We start from the raw sequence: 16,554 nt of genomic DNA, 5'->3' as shown, positions 1-16,554 counted from the left end.
CTAAGGCCAGACTGCCAAAGCCTGCGGAGAGCTGTTGGTGTGTGAACACCAGAGCCTGTCTGGGGCCTTCAAGGCACCAAAGTTACAATGTTCACCCTGCGTGTGTGCTGCACAATGTTCAGGCTTCCTGGAATGGTTGACCTGGGAAGTTCTGAATGTTGTTGTCAACATTTGATGTCAGTTGCTTGCCGTTCCAGGGGGCACAGATAGCATGTGGTCCCGTCACAAGCAGGAACCACAAGACCCCAGCTCAGAGAGTCCTCTCTGGCATTAGTGTCAAGAATCCTTGGAGGATGGATGTAGCCATAGGATTTGTGTTGTGCTTGCTTATAGAAGGTTTAAGAAAGGTTTTGCTTCGTGTATCTTACGGTTAAACAGCACACGTATGCATACTCTATGTGCACAGCTCTAGCAGGACTGGTAGATGGACGGCCTCACGCTCAGGTTCCAGTCTGTGGTTATTCTAACTGTATACCCAGCTTTCTCAGTGTGGACTTGCTTACCAGGAGAAAGTTTCAAACAGCAGGAAGTGCAGGCTGTAGCAATGTTATCTGTTATCCCTGGAGGCCAACAGGAGGCAGAGTGAGTGTGGTGGAGGTGCCCTAATGGCTTGCCTAAGCATATCCTAGGGCAGGGCGGTGAGAAAGTGGGGCAGAGGCTTCAAGGCTGGAGATGGCTTGGCCTGTGGTGCCCTGCAGTTTCAGGACACCTTTCTTGGTTGGCTCATGACTTAAAAAAAAAAAAAGACAGACATTTTTAGTCTCCTTGCCCAGAATTGGAGATACAAAAGTGAATCAAGAGAACGCGACAAAGCAGCTACCCATGTCCCAGGACTGAGGTGACATCAGAAAGATCCCAACCCTTTTTCTTTTTCCCTCCCTCCCTCCCTTTCTCCCTTTCTTTCTCTTTCTTTCTCTTTCCTTCTCTTTCTCTCTCTCTCTCTCTCTCTCTCTCTCTCTCTCTCTCTCTCTCTCTCTCTCTCTCCTTCCTTCCTTCCTTCCTTCCTTCCTTCCTTCCTTCCTTCCTTCCTTCTTGTTTTTCAAAACAGGGTGGTCTCTGTGTAGTTCTGGCAACCCTAGAGCTCACTCTGTAGACCAGGCTGACCTAAAACTCAGAAATCCACTGCATCTTTCTCCCAAGTGCACCACCACTGCCTGGCCCATGTATCTTTTTCATTCACTATGTCACTGAGGGCAGTTTTTCTTAATGACCCCAGGCCCTGGACTTGTGTTTATAAAATGAGGGGTTTGTGTTCTGTGATATAACTATTTCTGGATATTATTAATGGGAGTTTGTATTCTTATTCTCAGTCATAAAATGAGGTAAAATTTTCTTGTATTAGACGCGTAAAAGAGATGTAAAAATTAATTGTGGACCCTGTCATAATTGCCGAAGTTCCTCGGATTAACCCATTTGACATCTGCATGCCTTCATAGAGTCCCTGAACTAAAGTCCATGTAAGAGTCCTGTGGACACTGTAAGAAGTGAGACGCTCACTCACTCACAGACACCCTGGCCATGTGTAAGTGAGGGTGGATGAGACTTCTTTTCTCACCTGTACCCAATAATAGCATAAAGAATATCAATTATAGTCTGGCTGATGTCACTCTTTATGTGAATATATTTAAATATATATCTTAAAATCCCTTTAAAAAATAAATCACTCCAAAAGCAAACAAAACGCTGGCAACACAAAATTATTCAGAGCACTTTTTCCAAAACTTTTTCTGATTCCATCTCATCTCCCTACTGCCCTATTTTTAGAAACTAACAAATAAACTTAACATACCCAGTTTATAATAGTGAAAGGAGAGTGGATTTTGATGATGCATGCCTGTAGTTTCCAGCACTCAAAAGGCTGAGGCAGGAGAGTTGTAAATTAGAGGTTAGCCTGAGCTAACATAGTAAGACCCTCCCTATTCCACATTAAAGAAGAAAGGCTTAGCTGTGTTGGTCCCTGTCCAGCCTTGGTGTTGACCAGTTCTTAGGAGAGCAAGGGGAGGGTGGGGGCTGGATGGAGGGCAAGGATCCCAGGCATCCCTGGTGCCTGTCTGTTTTAGTTGAAGGACACCTGGGACAGACAAAAATGGGAAGAGGAGAAGGGACAAAAAGGTAGGAGCTGTCTTTGACTACCACTGTACTCAAAATAATGGCAGTTCTAGCTCTGTTTACATTTCATAAAACACTCTGACCTTTTCCGCTCTGATACTTAATTTGCCCAGGAACAAGGACTTGATTAACACTGTCGTTAACATGTCTTTGCTGGCTAGGTCACATGCTTTGCTGAAAGAGTGCTACCGAGCTTAAGGGATCGATCTGGTCTTCATTCTAGGTGCATGTACCCTAAATTCAGATGAGCAAGATATTAGACTTTTAGGCACTCGGGAGGAAAAACGATGTTTAGAAGGATTATTATGGATGTCGTGACTAAATACCTTGTACTTGGGGCAGATCTGTTTTGGAAAACAGTTCCTGTAAATGGACTTGTGATCTGATTTTTGCTTTAAAAAAGCCAGTTCCATGAGGTGTTCAGATCATTTTTTGGTCATCTCAGAGTCCAGGATTTAGTTTGCCTAGGGGAGTGTACGTGCACACACTCCCGCAGAGCGCATCATACTCCGTTTGCATCATGTGAATTTGACTTGCTGCAGACTCAGTTTAGATACCCACCCCAAGCAGTGCCCTCACAGGGTAGACCTTACATCAGCCATGGCCGTGTTAGGTCCTGAGAAATCTATGCATGGAGCAAGGCTGACATGTAATAAAAACAGATTATGATGTGGATGTTCTCGAACTCAGCTCCACAGTCTCTTTCCCAGTTGTATTATCTGAAGAACATATAAATCAAAGCTACCGTAGGGAGCAGCCATATTCTTTTGACCTCTTCTTTCTGCCCAGTAGCACCTCTAAGCCTTAAAAGAGGCCATGACGCTCAACGGGCCAGACCAAAGACTGAGCATTGAATAGCTGGATCCATGTTAGCCCCTGCTTCTCAGACACAGAACCCAGCCCTCCAGATTTGCTGGTGGGCTTTCTCTTTGTGAGGAGTCTTGTCCCTGTATGTTATCTGGTATCTGGAAGCAGTTTCACCAAGCTGTGTTGGATCAGGTAGATTCTTGCCAGCCTCAGGGCTCTGCAGTGTACTCTGTGTGGTGTTAGCCCCTCCTGGCTTGAGTCCTCTCCCTGCTGGGTCCCTGGACTGGCTGGATGTCATGCAGGACTGTAGAGGTGGGGCTTGGTGTGCACCTGGGATCTGTCATGTTAGTCTGTTTCCCCTGATTTCTTTTCTTTCTTGTTCACTAGATGATGATTCTGATGTCCATTCCCCTCGATATTCCTTCTCTGACGACAGTAAGTGACAAAAGCCCCTGCTTGTCGGGGAGGAAGCGGGGGGCAGGGAGTGACAGCTTCGGGGTTTAGTTTTCATCTGAGCCTAAAGTATTTTGTGCGTACTTTCTCCAGCAAAGTCTCCCCTTTCTGTGCCTCGCTCAAAAAGTGAGATGAACTACATCGAAGGGGAGAAAGTGGTTAAGAGGTCCGCCACACTCCCGCTCCCAGCCCGCTCCTCCTCACTCAAGTCCAGCCCGGAAAGGTAAGTGATTTTTGAGATGCTTGTCCCCAGTGTCTGAGTCCCAGCAGCCTCCTGTGTCAGGAACAAGAAACTTGAATCCTTGCCCGGCCACCTGGTCACCGGTCGGCAGCAGCGACTTAATCTGAGTCTCCATATCCTGTGAACTGAGGATGAAGTCAGTGTGAGAACCACGAGAATAAAAGAAGAGATTGCACTTGACCTTCCTGTCCGGGCCTGGCTTGTAGCATGGGCGTAATTAATGTCAGCGATAATTACTATAACCTTTTCTCTGTTCGAGAGGGTTAGTAATGAACACAGAGCCTTCCTGAATACCAGGCAGGCACTCTGGTATGGAGCTCATCTTCGGACCCTCTTCTTTCACTTTTTCTTTTGAGACAGCATCTCACTAAGTTGTCCCGGCTAACCTTGAACTTGCTCTGTATGTAACCCAAGCAGGGTTTGAACTCTCAGTCTCCCCGCTCAGCCTCCAAACAGTTGGGATTACAGGCCTGTACCATCAAGCTCTGTTATAAGAAAACTCTTTACTTGGAAGTTCATTTACATATTCATAGCAAACACTGCAATATTAAAATGCAGCTATATTCTGTAAGTCTCTTTCACTGATATAACACGTATTGGCATAAATGCCCCATGAAGTAATCGTCTGCTGTCATGTGGACAGGTGTCCCATGTGTTTTCTGGCCCCAGCTTTTGCCAGTCTCCACAAACTAAAAGGTCTGCAACAGATGAAACTTACTATTTTTTCTTAAATTCACATCCAGTTTCATACCTCTGTATCTCCATGGGCAAGTGAGTAGCTGTTTTAAAAGCCCCACATGTGCTTGATACATCTACCTTATGAGTGTGATAATAAAAAAATGGGTGATGCATATGCCATGAAATTGTAGGTGTGTTCAGTAAGGACCTACTGGGCACATTCTATGCAGATGGAACCAGACTTTATAGAAGAGTATACACATCATTGTCCTATCTTCCAGAAAGTCTCAACCTTTCGTGAAAAACAAAATATAACCATAGTGCAAAAGTGCAGCAGTGTTTCTGCATAAAAAGTTTGCAATCAATTTGCAAAGATTCACGCATCCTATGAAATCCCATCTCTTGGATGTCAGGCTGAAAATTGGGATCAGGGCTGATAAGAGAGCTCAACAGGTGAAGGTGCTTAGCACCAAGCTTGACCTGAGTTTAATTTCTGTAAACAACATAAAGATGGCAGGAGGGTGACCCGACGCCATAGAGTTATCCTTTCACACACACACACACACGGTATTAGGGTTACTATTGCTGTGATGAACACACCATGACCAAAAGCATCTTGGGAAGGGAAGGGTTGATGATGTCACTCACAGTTCCATAGAACAGTTCACCAAAAGCAGTGAGGGCAGGAACTAAAGCAGGGCAGGATCCTGGAGGCTGGAGCTGAATCTGAGGTCATGGAGGGGTGCTGCTTACTGGCCTGCTTTCTTATAAAACCAGGGACCCCCAGCGCAGGGATGGCCCCACCTACAATGGGCTGGACCCTCCCTGACATTTATTACAAAAGTGCCATATAACTGGATCTAATGGAGGCATTTTCTCAACTGAGGTTCCCTCTTTTCAGACCACTGTAGCTTGTGTCAAGTTGACATAAAGTTAGCCAGCACACAGACAAATAATAAATCTTTTAAAAAAAAAAAAAAAAAACCCTTTGACCCAAACTGAGATGACTATGTAGCAGGTTCAGGCACAGAGCAAGAAAGAACACAGGGCACACAGCTGTTGTTTAGTGGGGGCTGCTGTGGCCATGGCATGCTGCCACAGAGGTCCCCATCTAACACTGAGGCGAGCGAATGCCCCAGGAGTTTGTACAGTACTGACATCACCTGGGTGACTAGGGCTTGAACCACAGCCTGGCAGCTCTGCATAAATTGTATGGGAGTCCAGGCGTGTTTGGGGAACGTTAGAGTCACAAGAGGCAGAGCAAGGTGAAAGAAAGCCTTTTACCAGGACGAACCCTGCTGCATACCCCTTCCTCCTTCCCCTCTCCATCTCCAAGTCCTGGTGCCAGGTTTTAGGCACAGGGTACCTCGTGCCCCTTGTGAGCCAAGACAGAGATTTAATTGGGTTGTTCTGAGAAGCCGGCTAATACAGCTAAATTACTGGCCTTGATTCCAGTTTTTATGCTTTGGATATACAAATTCTTGATCAAGGCGACAGCCAACCAGGTTCAGACCTCGTGGGAAGCCGGTGCTATTTTCATGAAAATAGGATTTTTTTTCTTCTACAGAAACGACTGGGAGCCCCCAGATAAGAAAGTGGATACGAGAAAATACCGAGCAGAGCCCAAAAGCATTTACGAATATCAGCCGGGCAAGTCTTCGGTCCTGACCAATGAGAAGATGGTAATGTGCATATGAAAGGTCTTTTGTTTGCTCCTGTGTAGTTGGAGCTTATTCTTTCCCCACTAGAGATAGACTTGCTTTGTTTAGAACAATGAAAAGAGTTGAAGTATTTTCACCCTCTGCATTTCTGCAGGTCTTCATAAATTAGTCCTGAGTCTGCTTTTTAAAAAAACTGGTTTTTTTTTTGTGGCTCTGTTGTTCCATTTGTGCGTGGTTTAACTCATTTTAATTTTCTACTAACAGCGATTGATCTCACTTATTTTAGGAAAAAAAAAGAGTACTACTTTGTCAAAGTTACTCAGTAAAAGTTATTATTTTTTTGTAGGCAATTCTTGTTCGAAATGGATGACTATTACAGAAACGGCCAGTCTAGCATTAAAATCATTCAAAGATAACCAATAGAATGTTGTAACTTGGGGTAAAGTCCAGGCTGTTAGAGTTTTATCTTTTGGTCTGCTGTCTTTGATTGGCAAAGCATTGAGAACTAACATAAAAATCAGTTTGGCTTATTGTCCCTTACACAAATTCACACTTCTATAAAAATTAGGTGGGAAAAATGTGTGGAAATTCTAGGCTGCCATGGAAAAGTAGCCACTGCTGGGAAATAGGAAGACTTTACAAACTGATGAGTTTCGTATATGCCAATCCTGCTTCCTTCCATTCACCCTTCGCTAGGAAAAGCTGGCTCAAATTGTGGGGAATGGTCAAAGACTCTCTAAAGCTCCTGCAGCTTCACAGCCCTCTGGCTGGAGAGCAGGATGGAGATTCTGAAGTCTCCTTGAGAGCTGACAGCCTGCCGTTCTGTGCGTTTTTAGGGGATAATTGATTAGACTTTTACTGACATGAGGTGTGATGTCTTTATAAGTGCTCGAGTAATTTTAATTAGGAAAAAGGTCCCTGGTTCACAGAAACACTTTTAGAGCTAACATTCTTTTGAGTTTGCTGGGCAGACAGCGAAAGGCAAGCTGAGTGACTTCCTTCTGCTTCCCTGCCTCAGAGGGAGTTGTCTGCCACCAGGAAGTATCCCAGGCATAATGAATGCAACTGCAACCTTCAACCCAAGGGTTCCTGGAAAGAAAGCCACACTCTTTAGTAACAAGCAAGTGATCTCAGGGATTCTGGAGGCCCTTGGGTGCTTTTATTTGGGCAATGGCCATTCATGGATTGTCCAGGCCTACACTGAAGGCACACCCTTCTTCTTAAGGTTGTCTTTGTTTCCCCTTCCTTCTCTTGGTCTTAGTTGTCTCACCTCTATACAGAACGAGGAAAGCGACATTATTTTGTTTTCTCCTTTGCTATCAGTGCTTGGGATCACTGGGTTATTTTTTTTACAAGCACCGGGCAGTGCCCTCACAGTGCCCATCTTTGGAGTGGTGGAGACTGTCTACGAGGACAGCAGAACACCATCTGGTGTCTCAGTACAGGAGCTCCCCTGTAGTGCTCCAGGCCTGCGTCCCACCCGTAGTGGCATGCGGGCACCTATCCAACAGTTTAATTCAGTGCCCTTCAGCCCAGTTAGCTCCCTCCTTCCAAAGAGAAGTTGTCGGTTTTAGAGAGGAATTTCAGTTGAATCTTAATTTTTTTTTGACAGTGGCTGAATTGGTCCATTATGCTTGATCTTTTTTAAGTCCTGCTATTTTAGTCACGTGAACAGAAAAGCTGCTATGTGAATTTCAATGGGAGCCTTTCAGTGTGAGCCTTGCCTTTTGGAGTTATCTGGCTGGCTGGGGTTTCAGCAGCACCCCCATTCATAGATTTTTTGAAGAGAGCTAAAGAATCATTTCATTATCAAACGTGTAAACGGGTGACAGATGTAGGCTCTATGTTAGATTTTATTTTAGTTTCCTTTGTCTCTCCATGAAGAAAGAGAAACCCCACTTTTTCTTCCGTTTGAGGTGTTCAAACCTGCTTCATTCTGCTGATTTAAGAAATGGGCCCAGGCACGGCTAATTGATGCCATTGGGAAGAATGTTAAACTACATGGACTGTGGGGGCTTCTCTTGCCCTAGAGCTTGCTCCCACTACCCAAACCCATAAAACACTGTTACCCTCAGAATCCCTGGGTGACTTCCATTCTTGATGACCTGTTTGGCATATTCACAAAGATCTAAATACTTCATGCCTGTAAGTCAACCTTTTCTCTTCGGCCTTGGACTTAGAGATGCGTGGTTTGGTCCCAGTTGTCAGGAATGTCTAGGTTTTATTCCTTAATACTTTTTCTTTTCTTTGCTGAAGTCTCCCCAAAGGACATGAGCCCCATTTAATCAATATATAGACACAGCTTTTTCATGCTGAGCCCTGGGCTGGGTGTTGGGGTTTATATTTCATGGGTGTGTGGTAGCAAAGACAGATATCGGGATAGTAATTACAGGCACAAAATGAACAACACGTAAGTGTGAGTGAGGGGTTTACCCAGCTCTGTCTCTCTCGTCCTCTTAGTAGGAGGGTCAGTGGGAATATAGCATAGTTTACAGAATGCTGGATGGGTTATGGGAGGCCTGAGCTCTGGGTTCTAATCCTGACTCTACTGTGTGCCTTCGGGCAGTCATTTAATCTCCTTGAACCTCAAGGCTTCCGTTTGTGAGTAGAAATATTATCTGGCCCTCCAGCCTGGCGGAGGACCAGGTGATATGGCCAGGGGGAGTAATATGGGTATAAGAGCCATGAAGATTATAAAGCAAACACACCATAATCACATGATTTACTTAATTGAAATTTGAAGCTGACCAGCTTCAAATTCTCTGGCTCCTGTTCAAGCATCAACACTGTCTTTGAGGAGGTGACACTTGCCTGGCAAGCCACTTGCCCGTTCTGTGGATTTTATCAGGCTGGAAAAAGAGCAGCCCACAGCAGCAAAGACCAGACCCTGGCACTGTAGAGGTGTCATGGCTGTGGGAACAGAGAGCCCCCTTTGCTTCCAGCAGGGGTGTCCGTTCTTAGTCTGTTTCTTGATTGGTTGCTGCTCAGTTACACCTGGCAACCTAATGCAGGTATGAGCACTGTGGGTAATACCTTTTTATCTTTATGTCTGGGCAGCTCTCTCTCAGAACCGAGGCTTTGGATCTAAGTTATTTAACATGACCTTTTCTTTACTCAGCACTAGCCTTGGCAGTCAGCTATCCAGCAAACAGCATTCAAGACTGAAACAAGTTAATTCTTTTAAGGCTGTAAATATTGTAACTTTTTGGCAGCATCCCAAAAGAGTTGGTATGTTAGTACATTTAAAAAAAAAAAAAACAGCAAAAACAAAACCCCTAACCTATTCCCAGGGAACAGTTTATAAATAGTCTTTGTAAGAATAACAAATATGAAGTAGGTTTCATGAAAGGCCATCATCCTAGATTGTAGAATGAGCCAGTGTCGAAGCCGTCATTCCCAAACGGCTTGGGGGTTGTGGGCCTCTGCTTTTCACCGAATAAAGGCAGAAGCCAGGCTGGAGAGATGACCCAGCTGCTGAAGGACTTAAGTTCAATCCCCAGACAAAGAGTAAAAGGACACGCTTGGTGGCTTGTGCTTACAGTTCTAGCCCTGGAGCAGTAGAGCCAGGCAGGTCCTTAGGACTTGCTGGCCAGCCAGCCTAGTCCAATTGGCAAGCCCTGAGTGACTGAAAGACCCTGGAATCAGAAAACAAGGTAGCTGGCTCCTCAGGATCTCTCACTTAAAAGTTTTCCTCTGATATCTACATACATGCGCATAGATATGTAAATCCATGTACACACACCCAAGACACTATTCATGTCTGGATGGGCAGGCTTTTTCCTTCAGGATGGAAACTCTAGAGGAAGCTGCTCTTGATGCACATAAATTACCCTGTAGTTTCAAATCATATTTCAGTTTAAGTCTCTGACAAGTGTCCATATCCTCTACTTTTAACAGCAGGAATGGACAAATAGCAGACACTTCTGGGGAATTGGGAAGAAGGGCTGGGTAAAGTCACATGGACAGTTTGCTGCTTGCAGAGAGAGCTAAAAACTGTCTTAGTGGGTGGTGTCAGTACATCCCGGAAGGACTACTCTGAGGCGCAGTAGCGCTGAAGGCCTGTAGGTGGCGCTAGCAGCAAGCTGTTCTGTGTCATTTACCTTAGTGGCCATGAGGTAGCTAAGTTGCTTGTGTGATATCTTCAACCTCTGAAGAAACTGTGTACATTTTTGTATTTCGGGTTGTTATAAAAAAAAAAAAGAAAAGAAAAGAAAAAGAAAAAAACTCAACCTTTTATAATTTTCAGAGTTCTTAAGAACATATGAACTTATTAAGCAAACCTTGAACTCAGTGAACCTAAGTCCTTTTATTAGAAAACTTGATTTGAGGGGGCTGGTGAGATGGCTCAGTGGGTAAGAGCACCCGACTGTTCTTCCGAAGGTCCAGAGTTCAAATCCCAGCAACCACATGGTGGCTCACAACCATCCGTAACAAGATCTGACTCCCTCTTCTGGAGTGTCTGAAGACAGCTACAGTGTACTTACATATAATAAATAAATAAATCTTTAAAAAAAAAAAAAAAGAAAGAAAACTTGATTTGATTTCTAATCATCCATTTTTAGTGTTTTCCAAAAAGTAGGTGATATTTCTTAGATAAAATGCCAGAACTTTAACACACAGCTGATGAAATATCAAATTGCAGGATCAAATTATTAATCTCCATGACGAGCCTTAGCATAACCGCAGTGAGGGAATCTAACTTTGGAGCGTCACCCGGAAGTTTTCTCCCCGTTCTGTTCTCCGTCCTGTCCAGCTTTTCTGTCACTCGTTTTCCTCAGTCCTTTAACATTTATCTGTTAGAACGCAGAGTGTGTGCTGTCCGTGCTCATTCCCCACAATGCTTGTTTACAGTGGTTTTTTTTCCCCCTCCTGTCCTCTATTTTGACTTACATCATTTTCACTTTGCTGTGTATGACACATGGTATCTCACCTATTCATGTGCCATTAAAGATGCAGTATTAACCAGTTGGCTTTTATAAAGTGTCAGCATCTGCATTTATCTTGAAAAACCTTAGGGCAGCCTTGCAAATAAGTACTAAAACCATCCTGGCCCATAAAAACCGTTTGCTTCATTCTGACAGATGCTGAATGTTTGGTGTGCTCACAGTTTATGTGCTCACAGTTAATGTTTATTTCCCCCCCGCAAGAGGAAATAAGGACTTTGTTTTCTCTAATGCTGAAATGATTAAGAATACCGCTCTGCCCGTATTTAGCTTTGTGGTGCCGGGTCGCAGTGTGGTGCCGGGTCCTCTATATCCAGTCCATCTGCCTCTGCTGTTGGACCGAAATCAGATACCTCACTGCTGCCTGCCTCAGTTTCCCTGTTTTTTCTGGTGTCAGTAAAACTGGACAGTCCCTGCTGTCGAAGCAGGCGCTGTGTAACCCAGAGCCGCTGCATCTCTACTGGCCTGTTCCTATGTAATCTTTTACATAATGTTATCCTTCTCTTTCTTCCATTTCCCTGTCACCAACCCTTATAGAGTCGGGATATAAGCCCAGAAGAGATAGATTTAAAGAATGAACCTTGGTATAAATTCTTTTCGGAATTGGAGTTTGGGAGACCGGTAAGTGCAATAGCCTCGGTGGTTATCCACCTTGTGAAATGATGCTGTGGGTGCCTTGCTGCTGCTACAGAATCAGTTCTGTGTGAGGGATTCTGCAGTGGGAGCAGCTGTGATAACGGTCAGACTGTATTACCTCACTACAACGCGAAGGTTTTCCTCAATGCACCAAGAGGGGACAGTGAGCTCTGAGGTACACCTTCCTAGAACATCCAGAGAGTGACCAGGGCAGCATTTGTCCTAGGACCTCTCTCTGCCACCTCCAACAAGTATCACATACCCTGGTGGGTGGCTTTTTTTTTCCTGCCAAGCGGTGACAACCAGTCCATTAAGGTTTATGAAGACAGGCAGGGAAATGTGTCACTGGGAAGGGCAGGATTATGGTGCCTCATATCACGTTTTATAAAGCATGCATGCAAGGCAAGGGCATGCAAAAAACAAAATGAGACAAGACAAAAAACCAGCTGCTTCCCTGTGCAGATATAACTCCTGTTTAGCCCAGCTAAAGGCAGCTTTCAGGGAATGATTTTTCTGAGTTGGGCCAGTATCATTTGGAAGGGAGGGCAGAACTCTAGAAACTTTAGTGTTCGGCAGCTTCCCTGAGGTATTTCTGATTTATTTTTTAATTTTTTTTTTATTTTTGGAGGGGGGTGGTTCTTTAGTCCTATGCCCAGACAAGTTTCAAACAGGACAGTCTGTCGGAGGTGATGCACTTGAAACCTGTAGTTACTTTAAATTCTCATAGTGATAGACTTGAAAACTGTAGTTACCTTGAATCCCCAATTATAGCTGCAAAAAGGAATTTATAGGTGGAAGAGTCATACCTAGAAAAATAAACACTGGACGTGAGTATGAGACTCTGACCATTGGTTTGGGTCTCGGATGGTGGTTTTATCTGCCGATAGGAAGTGATTTTTACAGTTCAATAAATGTTAAATCCCATGCTGTGTATTTTTTTCATTAAGATGAAGACAGGCAATTCAGGCTGGCACTGGGGAATTGCTGATTTGGCGTAAAGGTACTGAGCTTGAAAGTTAGGAGTGCCCAGCTGCCAACGTTCTGACTGGAGGAATGGGTATCCCTCCTTTCTGGGCACTTCTGGCAGTCACGGCTCCTCTTCTCCTCAATCTGTTGTTGGTGAGCGCCACCTAGGGGCAGTGGAGGAAAGTGTCTAGTGCAACTACTCTTCTCTCCCCTCCCCAGAGCACAGTGCACAGCTCATTTCTTCTCCTTTCTCTCTCCCCCTGTTTTTAGATACCAAATTTAATACACAGTCTTTCCACATGCAGTAAACTGGACAGTAATCCTTTTTCTTACGAACTGATCAATTATTGAACAGGTATTGATATGTGCGCTCCCCTCCGAAGCACTAATTGATGTCTGCGACAGTGATGTTGTACTGACCTCATGGAAAACGGGAGATACTCACTGTCAGTTCCATGCCAGTGATTTTTGAAATCCCTTCCAGGATTTTCAGACTGCTAACCATGCCCTCATCTATCAAGTAACTAAGCCAGTTTAATCTGAAAGTTTTTTGTAAAAGTTAGGGAACCTTTTTTACTAATTTATTACCAGTGATGCATTTTTATAAATCTATCACTGCAAACACGTCTCATTGATATTAGACAATACTTCAGAGTCCCAGCCTTTAGTAAACAGGTCCTGAGAATAACTTGGTTAATTAAGAGTTTTGCCAAAAGCTGTAACTTACCTATGTAAACACGGAGGGCACAGACCATTTGTCTAATAATTCTTTCTCTTGGGGAATTCCTTTTTGTGTAGCCTTAACTTTTGAAGATTTGTCAAAAGAACATGGACCACATCTCCAGGAATCTCAGTAAAAGAACATTTATATATGGTCTGAGACATCCCCAGGGTTTCTTATCTAGTTGAACCAACAGAATTCAGGAAGGAGAGTGAGGGTTTTGTTTTTTTGTTTTTTTTTTTTTCCCTTTCTTCTCTCCTATTCTGATTACAGTGGACCAAAGAGTACACGGCTGTGGTAAAGCCATGAGCTGTGGCAGTTGGTTTGGAAGCTGTGTTAGCCATTCCAGAGTCTACCAGTCACACATGACCCAGGTTGTCATCGATACTTTGTTTCTGTTGTTCTCACACTAACTTAGGGCTCTTACTCCTAGAACCACTAGAACTTTGATACTAAAAGTTGCCGAGTTTCCTTTTCTCCCTGAACCTCCTTTTACAAAGCCATTCAAAAAGAACAGAAAATTGCAACAAGATCCTGATTGGTGACCTCGGTATGTCCCATGAAATAACAAATGATTTAAGACTTCAGGGACCATTTGGGGGTGGGGTGGGAGTAGGGTGATTATTCGAAGCAAATTTAATTTGTAGACACTTGCTTATGGAATTCTGTGACAAAGTAAGAAAGGTGTGGGGGTAACACGTGTTAAAAAGTCTACTTCCCTGACAGCCACTGAGTGTATTAAGAGGTAAAAATGAACGGTCGCTGCTCTGTCATTGACTTTGCAGAGCACATACCTCACATATGTGGAAGACCTGCTGTTGACAGGGGAAACACAGTCAGAGCCAGTTCTTTTCTTTTGGAGAGGTAGTACAGAGACCAAGAGGACCCACCTTTTACTCTCCCCTTCCCTTCAGTTTCTACAGAAATTGATTTGATGTCTAGCCACAAACTCAAGGCAATGTTTCTCAATAGTAATCCCTCGAATGTGTCTGTAGAATTAACGGACATGAAACTTGCATGCAATCTGTGGGGCTTTTAATGATCTCCTGTGTCTGATCTCCCCGGAGGTCATAGCATGGTAGATCTCAAGTGTACACAGGCAGAGTCAGAGAATCCACTCTGTGTGAGAGAAGTTCAGAGTTAGAAGTTTCTGGAAGTTTGCTTAGCTCTCACTGCACACAAACCCTTGGGAAGCCTACAGCATTCTCCTGGCAGATTTTCAGCGCTCTGATTGTCCATGAAGGGGTTAAAGAACAAACATCGTGACCTCTGACCTGCCAGGGGGAGGGGGCGGAGCCTGCCTCTAGCGTTACTTCTGCCGCCTAACTCTACTTACATTATGAAAGGCCAGTTGAGCTGCAAGCATGAAATGGTCACAGCACTGTCTGAATTCCTACTCTAGATGCCAATGAATCCTACTGTGGATGCCGCTGCCACACACCAGAGGGTCACCCTTTTAGGTCAGCCTCTACTGGACAGACTTACAGATTTACACATTTATTAACATGCAATGATTTTTTTCTATAGTAGGAAAGACTATTTAAAAAATGTGAAAATCTCCAGGGTCAGTCTTTGTTTGAAGAGAACAAGAAAGAATTAGAGTTTTTAATTTGTTTAAATTCGTTATTGATGCTTCCCTCCCCTCCCCCCCCCCCCTTTTAGTTTAAAATTTTTAGTATTGAGACTCAAGGGTTGATTTGCTCTTGAAACTTATACTTCCTAGTCAGGGATTTCAGGTCCCCCTGGGGCAGACAGCTTTGTGTCCTCAGCCAGGATCCTTTGCTTTGAGTTCACCTCTCTGTGTTGGTCCGGTTCCTAGCGTGCCCCTCTTTGTTTGAGCCCCCCATGTTTGTCGTTATGTCTTTATGCTCATTTCTTCATTTCCTCCTCTGCTTCCCGTCAGCCTCCCAAAAAGATATGGGACTATACTCCTGGAGACTGCTCTATCCTTCCTAGAGAGGATAGAAAGGTAATTCGTGCCTCCTCCTCGGACTGTGTGCTAGATCTCTAGCTTTGGGTGCCGTGAGTGTGTTGTGGATTTGTGTTCTTTTCTTAAATCTTTTTTTTTTTTTTTAAACTTAGTAACTTGTTTGGCTTGGTGATAAAACTATTTAATAAAATCCGTGAGACATATACTAATGTTTAGAGGTTGGTTTTGGTTTGCTTTTTTAAAAACAACTCTTGTCACGGTCACTATACTCTGACACAGAGGAAGCAGGGCCTTTCCTCACAGGTAGGTTTCTGTGGCATTTGTAGTTCTCATTAGACCTAGAATAGATGTCTGAAGCTCTGTTACTCGGGATTTCCTTGAACCTGCCTAATTTTGCTCTTTCTGTGTTCATGTCTTTAAACTAATTTCTGGTGAGCCCTTGTGATTGAGTCAGGCCACTGTGCCCCTATTAAAAAGTGACGCTAAGAACAAAATTCCTTTTCAAACGTAACCCTCCACTCCTTCTTCTTTTCTCTAAACTAAAACATTCTTTCTCATCTTTTCTTTCTTGAACCAGACTAATCTAGAGAAAGATCTCAGCTTCTGCCAAGCAGAGTTAGAGGCAGATTTAGAGAAAGTGGAGACCGTTAATAAATCACCCAGTGCAAACTCGCCACAGGTATTTCCAGTTTTTCTCTTGCTGTTGGTTTCTTCTCAAGCTCTGCTTTGTTTTCTTCTCTGTTCTTTGTTTTCTATGTTGTGGAAATGACAGAGGGTGAAGCTGCTAGCTTTAAGATGCATGGCTTTCTGTTTATACACACATGTACCACATGCACACACACACACTACATGCACACATACACCACACTCACACACTACACCCAGTCAGTTTTTTGTTTGGAACCCTTTGGAACTTGGCATATTCCTTAAATTATCTTTCATATTTATATAGGATAGCTGGATCTGAACTTTCCCCCACCCACCATGCCCCATATTTCTACTTTGATGACCTTTTAAAAGTTCTTTCCTTTGCCTTCTTTGAATTTCCAGAGTGCTATTTGGGGGGCCAGTTTTTCTTATCCTTTTTTTTTTTTTTTTTTTGTCACCCGGGGAGATGCCAACATCAGAGGTCATTTTGATAGACATAGCAGTAGAAACTGGGCCAAGGCATTGTCAGAGCAGTGGTGTTTGTCATCGTAAAGGCCAGCAAGTTCATGACAGAAAACACACTCTAGATATCAAACAGCCTGGATGCAAGTATTTGAAACTGGGCCTGGGTTAAAATGTAAGTGTTTAAAAGGGAGGGAGTTGAGGGGCGGAAGGGAGAGCCAGTGCAAGGTGAACAGACTTCTAGGGGGAAGATGAAAGTTTGCTGAAGTGTGCTTTGGGTTCCCTGACAAAACTGAAGA

The 16,554-nt window shown here is 43.9% G+C and overlaps 1 protein-coding gene across 54 annotated transcripts in view; it reads left to right on the top strand.

The window, feature by feature from the left end:
• The window catches only part of Sorbs1 (sorbin and SH3 domain containing 1), a 221,916-nt gene that overhangs the window by 158,087 nt on the left and 47,275 nt on the right, over positions 1 to 16,554 (top strand). For 24 of the 54 annotated variants that reach the window (XM_030250827.1, XM_030250826.1, XM_017318097.2 and 21 more), the window contains 3 exons: positions 3,304 to 3,351; positions 3,463 to 3,592; positions 5,856 to 5,970. In XM_030250827.1, the coding sequence (XP_030106687.1) occupies positions 3,304 to 3,351; positions 3,463 to 3,592; positions 5,856 to 5,970 (293 nt within the window). Of the gene's footprint in view, positions 1 to 3,303; positions 3,352 to 3,462; positions 3,593 to 5,855; positions 5,971 to 11,429; positions 11,514 to 15,118; positions 15,185 to 15,722; positions 15,825 to 16,554 lie in introns of all 54 variants that reach the window. The other 30 variants (XM_030250805.1, XM_030250803.1, XM_030250801.1 and 27 more) reach the window with 4 other exon arrangements.

This window comes from Mus musculus, chromosome 19 (assembly GCF_000001635.26).
Source record: "Mus musculus strain C57BL/6J chromosome 19, GRCm38.p6 C57BL/6J".
Lineage (NCBI taxonomy): Eukaryota > Metazoa > Chordata > Mammalia > Rodentia > Muridae > Mus > Mus musculus.
This window is presented reverse-complemented; position numbering and strand designations above follow the sequence as displayed.